General features: G+C 36.2%; 1 protein-coding gene across 3 annotated transcripts; it reads right to left on the bottom strand.

Annotated features, from left to right (window-relative positions):
- Window positions 1–1,873: 1,873 nt before the first annotated feature.
- On the bottom strand, window positions 1,874–19,895 carry LOC129237295 (LIM domain kinase 1). Of its 3 annotated transcripts, none has more exons than XM_054871954.1 (7): window positions 19,804–19,895; window positions 18,346–19,147; window positions 16,395–16,484; window positions 10,227–11,679; window positions 10,003–10,157; window positions 7,991–9,939; window positions 1,875–3,715 (listed from the first exon to the last, which is right to left on the bottom strand). In XM_054871954.1, the coding sequence occupies exons 1-7, from the start codon at window positions 19,823–19,825 to the stop codon at window positions 3,396–3,398; spliced, it is 4,791 nt and encodes a 1,596-aa protein (XP_054727929.1). In that variant the 5' UTR covers window positions 19,826–19,895; the 3' UTR covers window positions 1,875–3,395. The 3 variants fall into 3 exon arrangements, with proteins under 3 accessions (XP_054727931.1, XP_054727929.1, XP_054727928.1); XM_054871953.1 differs by lacking the exon at window positions 19,804–19,895 and adding an exon at window positions 19,600–19,795; XM_054871956.1 differs by lacking the exons at window positions 16,395–16,484; window positions 19,804–19,895 and adding an exon at window positions 19,600–19,795 and having other exon boundaries at window positions 1,874–3,715.
- Window positions 19,896–21,012: the final 1,117 nt, after the last annotated feature.

Below are 21,012 nucleotides of genomic sequence, written 5' to 3'. Positions count from 1 at the left end.
TTTCAGAATCGAATTTTTCTAAAAACTTATTTATGACTTGGAAAACTTGTTGTTTTAGCCATTTGAAACTGAAAACTAAATAATGCTAAAATTTGTCAGAAATCGAAAGAAAAAATCGAAATTTTTACATGGCAATTTTTGGATTTTTGCTTTTTATTTATACAAAAATGTTACAAAGGAATGATTTCAAATTTCTTTAACTATTGGCAAATATTTTCATAACATCTCTAAAACTCAATGTAAATTTTTTTTCGTAAAATTTTAGTTTCAGAATTACAATAAATTTTTCTAAAAACTTATTTATGGCTTGGAAAACTTGTCGTTTTAGCGATTTCAGCTAGAAAATGCTAAAGTTTTTAAAAAATTTAAAGAAAAAATCGAAATTTGTATATGGCAATTTTTAGATTTTTTGCTTTCTATTTGATACATTAATTTTATATAAAGGAATGATTTAAAATTTTTTTAACTACATATTGGCAAATATTTTCATAACACTTAAAAAACTTTATGTAAACTTTTTTCATAAAATTTTGGTTTCAGAATTGAATTTTTCTAAAAACTTATTTATGGCTTGAAAAATTTGTTGCTTTAGCCACTTAAAAATGAAAACTAGAACTAAAATTTTTCAAAAATTTAAAGAAAAAATCAAAACTTTTATATGCCTATTTTCGAATTTTTTGCTTTTTGCTTTGCTTTTAGTTTAATACAAAAATTTTACATAAAAGAATGATTTTAAAGTTGTTTAACTATTGGCAAATATTTTCATAACACTTAAAAAACTTTTTGTAAATGTTTTTCGTAAAATTTTAGTTCAAGAATTACAATAAATTTTTCTAAAAACTTATTTTATCCATTTGAGCTAGAAAATGGTAACATTTTTCAAAAATTAAAAAAAAAATCTAAATTTTTATATGGCATTTTTAGGATTTTTTTTTTTTTGTTATTTAAAAAATAGCATTTTTATAAGACCCACAATAATTTTATGCAAAGAAGAAAAGATATTTAATTTTCTTTTAGCTATTCAAATATTTTTGTAACACAAAGCCGTTGAAAAATACTTAGGAATGATGCGTTGGCAACCATAAATGCGCACATAATTGTTTTTTTTTTTTTGTAAAATTTGATTTTAAATATTGCATTTTTCTAGAATTATATGTAAAAAAATTAGGTGAAATCGTTGAAGTACTGAAACTTCTTGGGAAGTAGCACTAAAGCGCCGTTTTGATAAAAAACAAAAATGAGAGCACACAATTTAAAACTTCTAAAAAAATATGAAAATGATAAAAACAATTTTAGTTCTTTTCAAAAAATAAACAATAATATATTTTGTTTCAAATAATTACAAAATCATTAAAAGCACTACGTACTATTTTTAAAAAACTTAAATTGTAAGTTTTTTTATTTCGTTTACAATAATTTTTATTGTTAATAATTTTTTTTTTTAAATGGCAAACAAAGTATTGTATATATACTTTTTATAGGTTTTTAATTAAAAAATTTTGAAATGCTATTTTTTTGTTTTTTCGAATGTTCCTTTACATGGAAATCAGGAATGTTCGGTGTTGTAGGTCGAAGCTTGCATGCAACCATCCATAGAAGGCAATAAAATTATTTTATGCTTAAATTAAACATTAACGAATTATTTAATTTAATACGTGTTAGCATAAAGAAAGAAAAAATATTAATAAAACGAATATTAAAAAAAAAAATATTTTGAAAAAATATTAAACAAAAATTATTAAAAAAAATTATTACAAACAAAATAATAAAAAAAATAAAAATTTTTGTTTTTTTAATTAATGTAAAAAAAATATTTAAAAAAATGTTAAAAATATATATTCGTCTGTAATACGTTTTAGTTTTTTATTTTAAATACTGTTAATGCGCTTAAAATATGAATTTAAGTTTTTATTTTCTTTATTCTTAAAAAAATACGCTAATGCTAAAATAGAATTAATACGAGATGTAAAAAAAATTTAGTAGTTTTTTAAGTCTTTATATGTTTTAAATAAAAAAAATTCTGACAAAACCAAAGTGATAAAAAACTGTGGTATGAAATATTAATCAAATATAAAAAAAAAATCAAAGCGTTTTTAGAAAGTTATTTAATAAATATCCAGCATAAAAGTGAGAGTAAGTAGTCGAAAATTCAAGTTGAAATGGCTTTTGACAATTTTTAGTGCTACTTCAGCTACATAACCTCAAATTAACAACTCCGCGTAATTGCTTATAAGACTTTCATGCGTTTTCGTATTAATGACAATAATTTTAGGCATTTTTTATGCCTTTATTTGATTATCTTTAATAATAGACTTTAGTATGTGCGCTTCCAAATCGTATTTAGAATAACTTTTTGCGCTAAGTTTTGTTTTTAGAACTATTTTTCGTTTACTCAGAATGGCACTCTAGTGTAGGTGGTTGGCGGTACATTAAGGAAAATCAAATGTCTACATCTCATACATTACATACTTCGTAGCAGCAAGTCGCTTTGCAGTTGGAAGCAAATAAAAAGCACGAAAATTTAGTGGCAATTTTAGTGTAACTGTTTTTTAGTAAAGTTTTTTTTTAGTACATGTCGTCAAGTATTTAGTATTTAGTATTTTGTGAGGTAGTGAATATATTTTTTTTATAATTGTTTGTATGTTTTCCTAGCATTTTCGTATAAATTTGTAAAGCGAAAAGTTAAGAAACGTTTACTTGATTTAGTACTTTCTGCACGTCGTCTTTCATTTCGCCATTACTCGCATTTTTTTTTGTTTTATTTTTCCTTAGTACATTGGTTAATTAAAAAGCAGTTTGCGTAATATTCCTACGTATTTTTTGTATTTAGGCACTTTTCCCATTAACAATTAATTGTTAATAATTTTTTAGTTTTACAGTTTTTACTTTTTTGTTTAGTAAATTTAAATTGTTTAATAAAGTTTTATACTTTTACATTCATCGTTTGGTGCTCGCATTGCGGTCGTGTCGAAATAATGACCTGCGCTCACACATTTGAAAAAACATACAATATTTAAATTTTTCTTGCGCTCATCTTAATGCGATTTCGTCTTTTTATGCTTTCTCTTAAACCTAACCTATTTTTATTTCTTTACTAGTCTCTAATAATTGCATTCAATTTGCGCTCTGGCATTATTCGATTATTCAGTTGGTTTATCGGTGAGCAATAATCTCAAAAAAAAAAAGCAAAGAAGGTAAATAATAATTTTTTCTACACTTTTCCCCCCTTCCATGGCTATTGTGCCTTCAACAAGCTCTTCGTTTCATTTCGTTATCTTATAGTAAAATTCGCTTTATTCTTATTATCTTATTCATTGCTTTCTTGCTTTCGCTCGACTTGCGTCAGGGTTAGTGTATTTGTGTAGTTTTTTTTTTTCTTTTTTCAAAATATTAGCTCAATACCGCGTGGATAATTGCTTGCGCTTACGCCGTTCCAGCTGTAGCGCCTGTTCAGCGTTGTTGTTTGCTGTGTTTGCCGCCGCCGCCGTCGCCGTACTGTTCACGACTGTAGCTTTCATATCGCTGACTTTCTTCGCCTTTTGATCGGTAAGCTTTGCATTGAGGCGATGCACTTTCTCGGGGCTGAGTATGGTGAGCCTTGTTGTGCTTTTGGCGCCGGCGACATGCGCGGCAGGAGTGGTTGTTGCATAGTTACTGTGCTGATTACTACTGTTGGCATGGCTTTGACGCAGGCGTGGCTGTTGTGTTGCTGGTGCTGGAATAGTTTGAAGACATAAATATCATAGAATATTTATTGGAAGATTTATTAGGATATATTTATGGAAAAGATGCATATTCACTTTTAGTTTAAGAAGCAGAAAAAGTGGCTTAAAAAAAATAAAAAAAAAATCCAAAACAAAAACACTAAAAAACAACTTAAAAAAATTCTTTTAAATATAAAAAAAATTTGAAAACGAATAAAAAAATATAAAAAAAATAAAAAAATATAAAAAAAATAAAAATATATAAAAACGCTACAAAAAATAATATAAAAAACTATAAAAGAATAAAAAAAAAACTAAAAACAAAAATAAAAAAACCAAAAAAATTGAATGAATAATTTCTTAGCTAAATTAGGAAACCTCTTTGCTAATCCAAATATAAAATTTCATTTCAATAAACAATATATGGGTTGGTGTCGAAATTCTGTATGTACAAAATTCTAAAAACAAAATTCTGCTTTTTAAAATTCTGCTTTTTTAAAATTCTGCTTTTTTAAAATTCTGCTTTCTAAAATTCTGCTTTCAAAATTCTGTATTACAAAATTCTGTATTAAAATATAATGTTAACAATGTTAAAGAGGGAATGTAATTATTTAATTTATTATTATTATTTTTTATTATTATACTAGATATTAAATAAAAAATAATAATAATAATAATTTTTTCTTCAGTTTCGATAGAATCCACAGTATTTTTGCGTAGAACTTCTTTTCGCGTGGGCGGCCTTTGGCCGCGCTTAAAAAAAACCCTCATCAGTCCGACTCCGGCTACGCAATCCACCATATTTTTGCGTAGAACTCCTTTTCGCGTGGGCGGCCTTCGGCCGCGCTTCAAAAAAATAACCCTTATCAGTCCAACTCCGGCTACGCAATCCACAGTATTTTTGCGTAGAACTCTTCTAAAAAAAAGAGAACAGCTGCGAAGAATTATTAAGAAAAGAAATGAATTAAGTCACACTACGTATTTAAAGAGAATTCCAAAAAATATTGTAATTGGCTAAACTAAAATATTGTTAACGCTTAAACATATACATATGTATATTTATGGAATAAATGTTTATTTTGTTACTTCTTGTATGACGAAAATCACAAAACTTGAATAAAGCAGAATTTTTCGCATTAAACATGCAGAATTTTCAAAAAGCAGAATTTTAGAAAGCAGAATTTTTTTGCAATTTACAGAATTTTGTCACCCAGAATTTTGTAATACAGAATAATGACACGCTCCCACAATATGGCCCCTATTATGAGTTGCATTCGATCTTCGATATTCGTTGGTTGTCGAAGATCGAAAATCGAATGTCAATTTGGTATTATGAGCGGTGCAATGCTGTCGAAATTTTCGTTGAATACCGAATGCAATTTTGCTTTCGATTGTGTAGCGTATTGTGGGAAAACTTGTTAAAATGTAAGTTGTTTGCGACTATTTATGGTTTTATAGTAACCAAATAAAAAATATAGGCCCCTATTATGAGTTGCATTCGATCTTCGATATTCGTTGGTTGTCGAAGATCGAAAATCGAATGTCAATTTGGTATTATGAGCGGTGCAGCCCTGTCGAAATTTTCGTTGAATACCGAATTTAGAGTCGAATGCAGTTTTGCTTTCGACTGTGTTGCGTATTGTGGGTAAACTTGTTAAAATGTAAGTTGTTTGCGATTATTTATGGTTTTATAGTAACCAAATAATACATATATACTAATTTTGTTAATTTTATGCAGGTCGAAAGTCGTGAGTATCAAACAGCAACTAGAAAAACTAGTTGCATTAATGGAAGAGAATCCACAATTTGCAAAAGGGATTTGCAGCAAAGTACATGCAGCAAAAAAATGGGAAGAATTCACAACGGAGCTGAATTGCTTGGGACCACCAATTAGAACGGCAGCAAAATGGATTAAGGTTAATAATGGTTTTTTTTATGTGATGTTTATATAAGTACATTTTTCCCTTGGCAGGTATGGGCTGACATGAAGTCAAAAGCGAAAAAAAAAATGTCGCAAAACAAAGCTGAGCTCCGAGCAACAGGTGGGGGCCCTAACAAACTTCAGGGACTTTCAAATACTGAAGAAAGCATAATCGGTTTGCTGCAATTTGATGTCTGCATAAATCCGCCTGGGTGGAATTTGCCCTGGATACAACTACCAGTGACCAGTTCACAGTTTTGTCCGCGTCAAATCCCAGCCCAGAGCTTCTGGTCCAAAACTATGAGGAAAGTGAAATACGTAGAACTGAAATACATATTTTTTTCGAATAACGAATAACTGAATAAAGAAAATTTATAACAAAAATATTTAATACTTTTTAGATTTTTTTATAATATTCTAAGAATTTCATTTCTTATGTTTTCTGCTTCTCCGTTATTTGACTCCACTTCAATATCTTCAGCATCATCGTTGGGTATTTGCTATAAAAATGTGCTTTTCTTTGTTGCAGATCAGCCTCTGTGCTACTAAATTTTACCCATCTTTGGCAAATATAATTTTCCAGGACATCTATTATTTCTGATAGCACAACAGACACAGTGGGTTGTGCAAGTTCTATCATACCTTCATTACCAATACTCAATTGGTACGATCCCTGAGCACAAAATCGCAGAACTGTGGCTAGCTTTAAAATATTAGGAATCGATTTGGCTCGGGTGCACTGCTGCAACTGGTTTTCTGTAGTGGACAGTAGGTTCACAAACGCCTCTTTAGATAATCTAAATTTCTTTAAAAATCTGTAAGGAAATTTCTGTAATATTAAGTACGTCAACACATTTTGAAAATTCTGAACTTACTCAGTGGAAGCCATTTATAGGGGGTTGGAGGCGTCCCTCAACTGTTTTCTACTTCTAGCTAGTTCCACTAATCTTTCATCGTCCGATGAATCGTCGAATCACAACTCCGTTGTACTCATTTTCACATAAATTACTTTTTTTAACTTTTAAAAATAATGTTAGCAAAGAATTTCAACACAATCGGGTTTTCTTTTATTTTGATTTGCTGTATCAGCTGAGAAAAAATTATCTATTGTAAATGCGTCGAGCGATCGAAATTCACAATAGTCCTATTCTTCAACGAATGAGCACCATAATACCAAATGAAAATTCGTTCGATCAGCACTTTCGACTACAGTCGAAGATCGAATGTTGCTCATAATAGGGGCCTATATGTACATACAGGTGGCACAAAATTAATCATAACTTTTTTTTATAACTTTAACTAAATTAAAAAAAAAAAATTGTTTTGAATGATTGGAAATCATCATTTTGGCCTGACTAAAAAAAAACGATCCAAAAAAACTAAAAAAAATCTGTTTTAGTTTAGACAAAAAATAAAAAATTTTAATCAAAAAAATTCACTAAAACCGCCATAATTTCTTAATAAAATTAGGAAACTACTTTGGTAAACAAAATATCGAATTTCATTTCAATAACGCAATATACAAGGTGGCACGAAATTAATAATAATTTTTTTATAACTTTTTTACTAAATAAAAACAAAAACAGTTTTGAGTGATGGAAATTTTTATTTTGACCTGACTAAAAACAAAACTAAAAAAACTAAAAAAAACTTAAAAAAAAATTTTAAATAATAAAAAATTCACTAAAATTTCTTAACAAAATTGGAAAAACACTTTGGTACTCAAAATATAAAATTTCATTTGAATAACGCAATATACAAGGTAGTGCAAAATGAATCATTAATTTTTTTACATAACTTTTGTACTAAAAAAAAACCGTTTCGAGTGATGCAAATCTTTACTTTGACCTGACTAAAAACAAAACTAAAAAACGAAACTAAAAAATATAAAAAAAATAAAATAACTAAAAAAATGTAAAATAAAAAAAAATTAAACTAGAAAAAAAAAATTTTTTAACTAAAAAATTCACCAAAATCCCCGGTTTTGAGTGACAGATATCTTTATTTTGACCTTAACGCGCTCTATAGCCTGTCTGTTTGTATACTGCAGCTGAACGGCGTCATTTGCGAAAATTGTAAATCTTTCGATAGAGTGATTAATTTTGCGCCACCTTGTATAAGCATTTTTCACAAAGAATTTTTTCAGAACTATAACTTTATATGGCATATTTGTGCTTAACGCATCAGCGAAATCTTAGCAGTTTTCAAAGACATTTTCGTCACTATGACTGACATAACACACGTATGTAGGGATGACCAAGAGCTCAGTTCAAAGGTTTTCGAACGCAGCCAGAGAAAATTAATATACAATAATTCTAGTATTCGACTAGAAAGTTCAACGATTTTCCAATAGCGTCTCACTCACCTGTGTTTTGCACTTCTTGTCTGCTCGCCAGTCGACGCGCATCGCTGGCCTTTGTGGGTGAAAGTGTGCGCCGTTGCGTCGTTTCACGTGCCGCCGTCGTCGCCACCGATGACGCAGTTGACGACTTCGCTGAGCTGCGCAAACCAAAAATACGAGCAGCAGGACTTTTAGTTGTAGGCGTCGTCTTCTCGGGCTTCTCCAGCTCCCAACGTTGTTCATTTGTACTCTCTTTGCCGCTATTGAGGCGGCGATTCTTTTTCGGCGTTGTTTCCACCGCCGACGCCGTTGTGGCAGTTGGCACCACCATCGATGTGGCTTGCCGCGCGGCCACATTCGCCTCTTCCTCCGTTTGCGCTTCATTGAGGTAACTACGGAATGTGCTAACTGGACGTTTGGGGGACTTCGCGCGCTTACCGCTGCCGCCTGCACTGATTTTATCTTTGCGCGCGGTCACTGGTGTTGACGCTGTCATGGGCGGCAGGCTACTGTGTAGATTTTCCAACGATTCAGAGTGCGGCGTATACAGTTCGACTGGCTTAGACGGTTGCTTGCGGCCGAAAATCGGCGTTTGATTGATGCGATAGGTGCTGGCACTGCTGCTGAGGACGCCAACACTCTGCCCGGGCAGGCGCTCATGCTCGCTGGACGGTGTGCCGACCGGCGTAGAAGCAGCACTGGCCGCTTCCAGGCGCTGGAACATTTTCAATGCCTCCGGTGGCGTTTTGTATACATTTTCGCTTACGCTTGTAGGGTCTGTGGGGCTCGTAACGTTAGAGCGTGAGGCACGCGATTTAAAGAAGGTTTTCATTGAGTTTTGCGAATTACTAAAATTGCGCCGATTTGCCGCATCAAGAGTTTCGAATTTATTGCGACACAAATTCAATTTAGTACGTATATCATCGAGCGCAGTTTTGTATGATTTCGCGGCGATCTTTTTCTGAATTTGCTGCATAGTGCTCAGAGTCGCGGCATCGACCACTTCACTGGCGACTGGTGAGCTGGCGGTACTGGATGAGGGTGCATCCGCAGCAGGTAATTGCGCGCGAGTCGGTAGCTCGTCACTCAACTGCATTTCAGTGTCTAACGTCAAAAGCGCTGCTTGTTTTAGCACTTCTTTGACCAACTCGTCACCGCCGCTTTGTACTTCCTCGGAATCTTCTTCGCTTAAAACCGCTGGCCGATTTATTGAATGCGCAACAGGCATTTCACTCTCCATTGTCTTCATATCATTAGGCGCATTTATCTCGTGATAGTTGAGGCTCGTGTCGCAGCTGGAGTCAAAATCTGAGCAATAGTTCAAGTCTTTGACATTATTCAGACGCAAATCACCATCGCGATTGATGTCCAATAGAAACCCTTTCTCCCCATATGGCCTACTTTTCTTTGCACCACCATTGCAGCTGTTTAGTGGCGCTACGCCACGCGCGCCGTTTTGTAATGTTTGTTTTACCGCTTCCAATACGCGATCGGTACACTTGTTTTCCGGCGTCAAACCGCGTTGCTGTGCGGCATGCATGAGCCGCTGACGGCGGCGCGCGCGCATGCTATCTCTTATGCGCTCACCAGTAGGAGAGAAATCTTTACCCAAGTGCGGCGATTTCGGCATCTCACTGCGTAATATAACCGCATTCTCCTTGCCTTCCATTTTTGAGGAGTCATTGAAATCGGTTTCCTCCTTCAGGCTTTGGTCGCTTATAGTCGGTTGTGTCACAGCAACAACGGGTGTCTCAGCTTTAGGTGGCGTTTGTTTACGTTGCTTTCCCAAATCGTCCAGATCATCGCGGCTACGATTTGACTTGGGTGTGAGCATGGCATCTGGCGTGCTGCTGACGCTTATGGTACCCTGGTAGTTTTCGATATCGTACAGCAGCTCGGCGGGCAGCAGCTGATTAACGGCAATGGAGGCCGTCAGACTTTCCAACCAAATTTCGAGTATTTCGAAGGACGGTCTAGAGCGATTAAGGAAAATTCTAATCGTTTTTTTTTTTTTTTTACTGAGTAGTGACACTCACCTTTTATCGGGATTGAGATCACAGCAAAGAAAGGCGATTTTAAAAAATGCATCTGGGCACTGTTGGCAAAATTTCTCGCGGAACACTTTCTGATTCAAGCCGAAATCGGAGGTGCGCGGCAGGAAATCTGGATCGGCTTGAACGCGTCCAATTATCTGTTAACATTACAAAATAGAAATACGATTTTTATATATTTTTTTTTTTGTGAATTCACGTTTGCTCACCTCGCACAGCACAATGCCAAACGAGAACACATCCACCTTCTCGTCGTACTTCAGTCCTTTCATCATTTCCGGCGCCATCCAGTATGGATTGCCCACAACCGTGTAGCGCTGCCTCCGCTGTCGACTCTTGCTGCGCCCCAGTGTGCCGTTTGGACTCAGGCAAGCGCCGCCCGACCAGCGCTCACTGCTGCTATTGCTAGTCAGCGTTCCACCAGACCCCACAACTGCGCCGCTACCCGCGCTATAGTAAGGCGCTGTGATGATACGCGCCAACCCAAAGTCAGCCACTATCACCGACTTGTCCTCGCGCACAAGACAATTTAACGAATTCAGGTCGCGATGTATAATATTCATGCGGTGCAAATAGCTCATGCCACAGGCAATATCCTTGGCGAATGAGACGCGTTGCGGCCACGTCAACGGCAACCCCGAGTCGTGTATGAGCTCCTTGAGCGAACCGCCTGCTATGTACTCAGTGACCAAATGCAACTTTTTATCCTTATAGAGCACGCCAATAAAGCGCAGCACATTTTTGTGATGCAACGAACGCAACACCGCAACTTCTTTGAGGAAATTACGCTGCGCTTCTTCGTCGACGCGGTACAGTTCCTTGAGCACCATCACCTCTTTTGTGAGGCGATGTGTCACCTTGTACACTTGACCAAAGAATCCCTTTCCGAGTAGTTCGCCCAAGACAAGGTCGGATGCGCGAAAGATACGTTGAGGTTTGGGTTCTACGCGAAAAGATTTGGTGCGTGACAAATCATAGATTTGTTCAGCGGGCGCATGTTGTTCATCTAAAAGTTTGGACATGCTCGAACAGCGTTCCTTTTCACGCAAACGCATACCCAGTTGTGTAGAGTCAGTCGAAATTGCGGCACCGCTACCAATCGCAGTAACGCAGCCTCCAGTACTAACTACGCTAGTGGCGGTGGGGCCTATGGAATGTGTGGAACCAGTATGCGTCAATGGTGATTGATCACTACCAATCATATTCATATTCTTGCATTTCCGCAACTGGCGTGTCTTTGTGCCGCTTATATAGCCCTCATCCTTCCGCTTATATATACGCTCTTTATCCTGCTTGGTGAGGCGTGTGGGTGAGCTGCCGCCACTGCCGCAATCGCTGCTGTTGCTCTGCGGCGCGATTGTGCTGGTGCTTGTGCTGCCAGTGAGCGACTCTGTTACGCTGCGACGACCGTAAACTTCAATGCTTGATGCGGATGTGGCCAATGGAGGTAAATCACCGTACGATGTAGGCCGATGGAGTATGTCGGCTTGGCTGCAGCTGCGACACACCTGCACAGGATCGTGCTCGACCGTTAGCTGGAGAATTTTCTCTGTACTGCGTATCAATTTGTCGATGTGTTCGATAGAGGAGTCGTTGACTGGTGTGCCGTTTACTTCCAATATACGATCGCCAATGTGTAGGTTGGCTAAGTTTACGTCAATTCTGGCGAAGCATAAGAGTTGAGAAGAAAAAGAGGTAAAAAGAACAAATTTTTATTTTTTATAATTTTAATTATTTCTTTTTTATTATTAATACCTAACGTGAAAAATGGATTTCGAAAAGCAGAGAAAGCATTAAAAACTTTTTATTTTTTATTATTGAAAACATTCAAATTGTGTGTTACCTAAAAATAAATTAATAAGCCAATTTAGAGGCGCCCGTCTTGTGGTAGTTTGCATGGATACCTATACCACTCAGCACTTTGTGTGGCGTGATCAATGGTAACCCTCTTACACTATCGTTTTTGGCAGTTGTACTCAAATTTGGATTGGCAAGCATTTCTGCCGGAGCGCGCGTTCTCGCGACAGTCGATTTTCCACTACCATAACGACGGCGGCCGCCGTAGCCGAATGGGTTGGTACGTGATTACCATTCGGAATTCACAGAGAGAACGTTGGTTCGAATCTCGGTGAAACCAAAATTAATAAAAACATTTTTCTATTAGCGGTTGCCCCTCGGCAGGCCATGGCAAACCTCCGAGTGTATTTCTGCCATGAAAAAGTTCCTCATAAAAATATCTGCCGTTCGGAGTCGGCTTGAAACTGTAGGTCCCTTCATTTGTGGAACACCATTAAGACGCACACCACAAATAGGAGGAGCAGATCGGCCAAACACCCAAAAAAAGGGTGTACGCGCCAATTATATATATATATATATATATAACGACTAGAATTAATACCTGGGCCAGGGCTATCACTTCAATAGCATACCTTAACATTTATGGCAATAACAACAATACCGGCAGATAAGATTCTGATCTAGACGTTCCCACGACAGTCGGTCCTTCGTAACCAGAACGACCCGGATTTATATCCGGCCAAGGACTGTCACTTCAACAGCATTCCCCGTATATGTATGGAGAATGTTTATGCTGCTACAACAACAACAACATACTGATCTAGAGAACTAAAATTTTTGTGATTAATTTCCCGTTTTTACTGCTGTAATTGCTTGTGGCCTTCTGAGCGCATTGTAACAAGAATACGACTCGCAAGCCTTTGCACTTAATTGTTGTAGCCTTGTGCTTATATGGACCTATGAAAGTCTTCTATTGTTTGGGATGTAGAGGAGCTCGATTATGTTATTTACCGTTAGGACATTTAACATCTTTACTTATTTACTTAAAAGGCACTGCAACATATGTCGGTTTTGGACGCATCTAAAACATTGCGCCATCTAGCTCGGTTGGCTGCTTGCTGGCGCAAGTTGGTGACACCAAGTGCTGCCAAAGTATGCCTCACTTGGTCGGCCCAAAGTTGATTACGTCTTCCTCTTCCTTGTCGTCCGCCAGTCGGTTCCCTCTCGGAGGACTGCCCTGCCGGAGCAATTTCATTCATCCTCGACACATGGCCAAACCAGCGCAGCCGCCGTATTTTAATACACTTCACTATGTCCACGTCTCGGTTTAGCTCATACAGCTCGTTGTTCCATCGGATACGGAACTTATTGACGCCTACGCGAAGAGTACCAAAGATTTTTGGGTGAAATTTTTTTCTCGAACGCTCCCAGTGCTCTCTCATCAGTTGTCGTGATCGTCCAAGCTTCTGCGCCGTTTTCGTTTTCGAGGGATCTACTTCTCAATTGCTTACTGAGCGTGGAGTAACAGCTGTTGGCAAGAGTTACCTTCGTTTAATCTCTATGCTGACGTCGCACACTGGGGATTTTGCGGAAAAAAGTCAAATTTCCAACATACCACCTACGCAATGTTTAATGGTATTTCTAAATTCCAGAATAGAACCAACAATAAAATCAAAAAGAATTACTAAATTCCGACTTACAGTTTTTTTTTTATAGATATGTGAAAAGTATAATTGTTTTATAGTATTGAACTGACTAAGAAAAAACTTCAAAGCCCAAGGTGGTTTTTTTTTTCCTTTTGCTTGAGCCGACTTCGAATTTTTTATTTTTCATTTAGGGTACGATATTTTTATATATTTTAGCCGGAAGAACAAAGGCTGTGAAGCATTTGATTATCTATTTATAATTAATTTTACAAAAACAAAAAAAAAAAATCATATTCCTTCATATTCTTGGATCTGCAAGTTGAGCTACATTTACCTACGGTCAGAAACTAGTATCAACGTGTTCCTTAATAGCGTCTCTTTCAGTTTTAATCAATTGCAGGTGCCACCAGGCGCCAAAAAAAAAAATCTGCGGCAATAATTTTTTTTTCAGAGAAACCGAAATCACAGTAAATAATTGTGAATTTAAAGTAAAACATCAATTATATTTTTCGATGATCGACGGTAAAACAGCGCAGTTTGTGACAGAAACATTAGCAGCATCTTCTTGTTTTATTTGTGGAGCAACAACCTCAAAAATGAATAAAATTGAAGAAGTTCAATCCAGGCCCGTAAATGAAGAAGCACTGAAATTCGGCATGTCACCTCTCCATGCTCGTATCAAGCTGATGGAGTGTCTTCTGCATGTAGCCTATAATATGGAATTTAAACGAGGACGAGTCGACTCACATACTCGCCCAATAAAAAAAGCCAGAAAACAATTGATAAAACGAGAGCTAAAAGATAAAATTGGGATACAGGTTGATACTGTCAAGCAAGGATCCGGCACAACAAATTCCGGAAACACGTCACGAAGATTCTTTGCCAATCCAACCTTAGTTTCTGAAATAACAGGTTTGGACGAAGATTTAATTAAAAGATTTGCTGTTATTCTTGAAGCCATAACCATACGTGAGCCAGTGAACCCAACAAAATTTGGAGATTTTTGTATGGAGACAGCAAAAAAGTTTGTTACTTTGTATGAATGGTACAATATGCCAACTACTCTCCATAAAATTCTCATACACGGTAAGGATATAATGGAAAATTGTATTTTCCCTGTGGGTATATTGTCTGAAGAGGCTCAGGAATGTCGAAACAAAGACTACAAAAAGTATAGACTCAGACACTCCAGAAAATGCAGCAGAATTGCCACGAATCAAGACATCATGCACCGAATGATGGTGACATCAGACCCGTTGATATCACATTTGACACCTTCTTTCAATAAGAAAAAGCACAGTGATTTAAGCAAGGAAGTAATTGCGCTTTTACAAGAATAAAATTTGCAAAAAAAATATGTTTTATATGAATATGTAATGTGTATAATTTGTGTATGTATGACATCATTAAAAATAAATATTTGTTCATTATTTATTCACTTGTCGGCAGCCCATATAAAAATTTTCATATTTTTACAAATAACGCAGTAGTATATATTTCTATATGGAAAAAACATTGATTTTCAACATTTTTTTTAGAACAGTTTTTAAACATTGTTTTAAATCATGTTCTTTCCATATATTTTTAAAAATAAAATTTATGAATTTTAAAAAACATTATTTTTTAAAATTTAAAAAAAAAAATTTTTTTTAAATAGTTTTAAAAAATAATGTTTTTAAACATGTTCTTTTCATACACAAATATATACAACTTCGTTAGTAGTAAAAATGTAAATATTTTTTGGTATGTATACTTTTTTCCGCATCTCAGTACAAAAATCCCCAGTGTGCGTCGTTCTATCTGTTAACACTGGTACCTAGATAAGCAAAATCCTGGACCACTTCAAATTCACGGTTGCCAACAGTGACATCTTGTCATAGACGCGAGGACTCTTTGTAGGTTGACAGCCGGTAGTTTGTTTTACTCTCATTCACCGCAAGACCCACTTGTTCTGCTTCCGACGCGATTGTTGAAACCGACAACATCAATATCGTCAGCAAACGCCAATAGCACGACACTTTTGTAGTAGATAACGCCAAAGCAGTTCAAGGCAGCAGCACGAATAATTTTTCCAGCATGAGATTAAAGAAATCACACAAAAGGGAATCGTTTTGTTGCTGCTGTTGTAGCAGGAATCGTTTTTTCTGAAACCTCGCTTGGTGCTGAATGACTCGAAGAGGTCCTTTCTGATCCCGACGGAGCTTACCGTAGCGCTCTACGTCATTTTACACAGCCGTATAAGTTTTGCGGGGATACCAAACATCTTAACACGCTTAAAAAGTGCTGATAATTTTAGTTTATGTTGCAGTAATGACTAAATTGAATTAAATAATAGACTTGAAATAAATTTAAGAAGGTGATATGTAACTTAAATAAACTGAGATTAAAGAATTCTGCTAAGTTTTGCTGTAGTCTCACTTACTGGGTTCTTCCCCTTAAAGCGAACTAAAGAGCGGTTCTACAGGGGAAATTGAATTTCATGGAAATTGAACAAAAGTATGTCCAAATAATTAAAAAAAAACATTCAGTCTTGTTATATTACTTATAGAAGTGATAAGAAGAACTCTACCGCAACTTCAAGGAAGAGCGACGAGACATGATAACACATTTTGAGTTCAATTGGAAATTCACAAAAATAACAGAATCTCGGAACGTATTCTAAGGCCAATCATCTACGGAACGTATTCTAAACGCTAAATCAGTCACTTAAAACAAAAAACAACAACATCAAAAGAAACTAAAAGGAATATGAAGCCACTTCTGCAAAGTTTTCACGCCATAGTTGAAGCGCAGTATTAAATGCCTTAAATAATTCAAAATTGCTATAACACCCAACGAAATCCAAATGTCACTGCATAGGTACCTAAAAATAGCATTTAATATTAGTATTTAAAATCAATGAACTTTGAAATAGTAAAAGGCATTTTAATTTACCTATAATCGCTACCACAACACTGGTCAATAACCGATGTTATAAAGGAGAAAACATATTTCCCAACGCGACCATATATTCTACAAATGAATCTGCATTTGTTGGCGTATCGATGGTTGTTATATAAATGGATGTTTGCGTTTACAGTTATTTGGTAGGCATTTAATTGGACGGTTAATTTGTAAAGGGATGATGATGCAGCAGAAGTTATTTGCGTTAAGGAAAGCAACAAGTTCATGGCAAAGCACGTTATTACAAGCGACAGTGTGTAGTGGGGAGAGCGCATTGAGTGTGAGGGAGAGAAATATATGTAAATTGATGAATTAGTAAATGGCTTTTATTGTAGTTTTCATAAGTATTAAATTAGTTTGAAAATTTTGCGCAATTGATTACAGTGCGTGTTGAAGGCGGTGAAGGGTATGAGCATATTTTGAGGTATACTTCGCAGCAAAAAAACATCACATTTTTCTTAGAGCGCTTTTTTCAAATACTGTTTTTAAATTTTTTTTATTTATTTTATTTTTTTATTTCACTTAACTTTTTCATATTTTTTTCCATTTTTTTTAATTTTTTTTAATTTTTTTTCTTTTTTACATTTTTTTTCGTGTGTTATATTAATTTTTCTCTTTTAATAATTTGTGCAAAAATTAAATATCCTACAAAAACAATATGACTCGCAGCACTGGTGTCGGAGGCCTTCGGCTAGCCTTTGCAACTTGTGCGAAGAAAATTATGAATTGCTTTAAGCGATTGGGTCAAATTCGTCTTTGTTTCCGTGTTGTTTTGTAAAAATGTTTAGGTATTTTAATTCAAAGCGACGATAGCACCAAATTATTTTGTACATTTTGTACTCTTTAAAACAAAAAATCCGCTAATTGCTTTATTTTCCTTTTGAAACTAAGCATTAATGTTAGTGATAAGCGACGCCTTTCATTAACTTCAATCACACTCCCTCACTACGCGCACTGTTATCAATGAACACATTCTAACATAAACAGTGTCTTCCAAAAAAAAACAAAAAAAAGGTTTCCAACCAAGGCCTTACTTATTTCCTGAAGTTGGTCGCAGCTGCGTACTATTCGCAAGAACTAAAAAAATGAACTAATTATTTGTGCACAGCTGACCACTAACGCAACGCGATGACCGGTTATGCATACAATTGTTTGCTGCCTGTATGCCTGTATGCCTGTCTGCCCGCTTGGAGGTTTACCCCATTAAGCTTATCAAAGCAGAAACGCACACTACTGCAGCATTGTATGACTAATAAATTATTTTTTGCAATTGCGGCATACAAACTAAAATTAAATCCAACGTAAGTTACTGATTGGCGCCCCTTACCGAAAGTGTGGTAAGCTGATAACTCGACTACATAAGCGAACGCACTCGCATTCAATATTAAAACGAAGTGCTGCAAGCCAGCAGCCAGTAACAAAACCAATTGTGGTGAGCGACGTAGGTAAAGGCGGCGAGACAATGGCAAAAAACAAAACGCTGATAAGCGTGCAGGTATGCGAATTATTTTCAATGTAAATAAGTAAATAAATAAGCGAATCATTGTCGCTCGTATTAAATGTGTTGACACTGTTGGACGCGAGTGATGAGTATTGAATACATTTTTACAAATAATTCAAGAGTCAACAGGTAAGTGAATCAACGTGAGAGCCATAGCAAAATTTCTTGCAATGATTGTTTATGGCCATTTCGAGTTAACGTGCGGCAATGCTTTAAAGAGCAAGCAAACGAGTTGACAAAATTTTCATTATTATTATCCACCACTTTTAAGTATTTTGTGTATTCTCCGGTGCTAAAAATGTTTTTAACGGAGCAAATTTTTAAATGTTTACAGTCACCGCGCACACAAATAATTAGACACATAAAAAAATTTAAGCGTTGCTGAAAATAGTAAACAGCATCTAGTTAGTATTCTAATCTAAAATTTCCAGCAGTACTCACTCTGATATGCGCACGGCCGGACAAATTTCGAGTGGACCGTCTAAGCGCTTGGCATGTGTGGGCGAGTGTGTACGAAATCCACCAGTACTACCACTACCACTGCCACTGCCCAAATAATGTCGTTGTACGCTCACATTATCGACTGACAAGCGCAGACCCGGTGTCGCATCCTTCGGTATCTCCACTAGGCGTATGGAATGTATGGGTTTAGCCTTGCCGCCCAATGCATTACTGGTGCTGTTGCTGCCCGCACCACCAACACCAACGCCAGCACAGAGGGGGTCAGCTGCAGTTACCGCGCGTGTTTCTTGTTGCTTATAACAATTTCCACAATAGAGCTTTGAACGCTCGACCAACGCGTATGCTTCACCTTCACCAATGAACACAGCACATGAGCTACAACAAAAGCATTCCGGATGAAATTTATGATCGCCAGCTACCATTACCGGACCAGTTATGATGGCACTACATTGTTGGCAGCATTCGCCAAAGCGTTGATAATAATCGTCACGGCAGAAGAGTAGTCCGTCCTTTTCAAAATACCAGTTGTGTAAATGTGCATCACAAACCGAGCAACGAAAACAATCGCTGTGCCACTCTTGGCCCAATGCAATGACGAATTCTTCGTGACTAAGATGCAATGTATTTAGGCAACCGGCACAAGATGTGCTACAGCTGGGAGTGTGAGTTCCGGTTGCGGGTGCTTCTCTTTGTTGTTGTACATTCACTCGATGGTTGGAGGTGGTGGTGGTGGTTGATGTTGTAGGCGGCGAACCGGTTGCCCTAGGAATGTTTGCGGTATCTGGAAATGGGCCAAATAAAGGGAGGAAAGTTAAGTGGAGTTTGTGCTAGAAAATCATTAATGGGACACCTGCCAAAAACAACTAAATGTAACGTGTTTAGTGCGCTCGGTACATATGCACTAAAGCAGGCCGACAGTTTATTTTTATTGCACATGCTATAACCCTGACCCTGAAACGGTTAAGTGGCGCCAGTCAATGCGCCAACTTCGGCTCAAATGACAACAACAAACTCACAGCAACTAACAGCAGCAATGGCATCACAACACTCCCGTTCCCTTACCACTGATGATTCACCTATACTCCAATTTTAAGCAATTACACATACACAGTAACAAAAATAACACCAAACACGGCCAATCTAAAGTACAGCAGACGCTACCGTGTTTTACTCTCAAATAATCCCAAAACTGATATTACACAATAAACAATTCATTTCAAATAAACTTTACACCTTTCGCATAGCATTGCACAATTTTTAAATGCTTTACTGCCGAAAATATATTCCAAGCAGCCATTACATAGTGGAGCGCCCACGCAACCGAGGTGCCTCCAGTTATATAGTTCTATTCGTACTTTACTCCGAACAAATACTTTTATTTTATATATATAACCCTCTGCAGATATTGGATCTGTTCAATCAACTTATATTATTTACCAAAACTTAAATTGTTTGCCATTTTCTGCTACGAAGCTACATTATTCTTGTCCCTCTGTTTTGTAGCTCTTTCCGTCGCAATGAATGAAGAAATAAAATTCCAGTGAAAACATTCCGAACGCATCCCAATCACAGCTTAAGCGACTGCCAACAGTGCTGCCACTTTACACTAATTGGGTTTGATCCACGACATTTTGAATCATTTTTCATTTTATGAATTTAGAAGTCATGAAAACTTGTTGTGAATATTATCCGTATTCCAAGAAATGGGTAATGATCGGAATCCGGATAAAAGCTAGCACCCAAATGCAACGTTTTCTAGAAAATGTTTATTATTTACCGGTTCTACATCTTCTATTACTGTTTCATCTTGAATACTGTCAACTTCCAAACTGTAAAATTATATAGAATGAATCCACATACAATTATTTTAATGATTAAGTCTAAGTTCTCATTTCCGTGCTACCAAAACAGAAGTTTTATAACGTCATTGTCTACGATCAAAAACAGTAAAGTCGTTTGCATGGGGAAAGGTGCTAAATATTTATTTCGAAGCAAAACATGGCAGCACTTTTTGGAGAAATATTTAAAACGTTAAAATCAGAACTCTCTCAGACTTCGAAGACATTTAGGTATGTTCGGCAGCATTATTAAAGAAAACCTATACGGACAAGGCGATTTCGGTATGGCAATAACAATACCTTTATGTGTTATGTTTTTGCAATTTTGTCTTTTAAATGTAAACATTTTAGTCGAAATGTAAGCAAACAAACAAGGCAACCACAAATAAGCAGAATATTTTCACATTGAAGCCACCTAATCGCAAGAGGAAACAAATCTGCCGAAGTCACCTTGTCCGTTTTCGCCTTAGATACGGAGGTTTTAGAGGAAAGGCGAATTCACACAAAGTGTTAACAGTGGTACAAAAACAAAATGTATATGAAACAAACAAACAATAAAAAAAAATTTCGCTTTGACTTCCGAATCACCTACTCCCAGGAAAATAGGTAATCAGCTGTTCTGCTTATACCACCCTGCAAAAATGAACTTCTTTCGGAAGGATGAATAATTTCCAAATGGATTTTCCATTTCTACAGCATATGTACTTACCCATATTAATAAAAACATATTTTCACTGAATTTTTCTAAATACTTGTATTTATTTTTCACGTCATTACTTTCCCTTCTCATAAATTTTATGACTTTCTG

The sequence above is a fragment of the Anastrepha obliqua genome, chromosome 2, assembly GCF_027943255.1.
Source record: "Anastrepha obliqua isolate idAnaObli1 chromosome 2, idAnaObli1_1.0, whole genome shotgun sequence".
NCBI classification, from domain to species: Eukaryota; Metazoa; Arthropoda; class Insecta; order Diptera; family Tephritidae; genus Anastrepha; species Anastrepha obliqua.
Note: the sequence above shows the minus strand (reverse complement) of the source record. Positions and strands in the feature narration are given on the sequence as shown.

Bases quoted from the DNA above. Each gene is read 5' to 3' on its own strand.
- LOC129237295 (XM_054871953.1), bottom strand. From the start codon at position 19,663: ATGGCTGCTTGGAATATATTTTCGGCAGTAAAGCATTTAAAAATTGTG. The intron at 9,940-10,002 runs GTGAGTGTCACT...TAATCGCTCTAG, and splicing joins GATCTCAATCCCGATAAAAG to ACCGTCCTTCGAAATACTCG. The intron at 3,716-7,990 runs GTGAGTGAGACG...AAACTATTCCAG, and splicing joins ACAAGAAGTGCAAAACACAG to CACCAGCAACACAACAGCCA.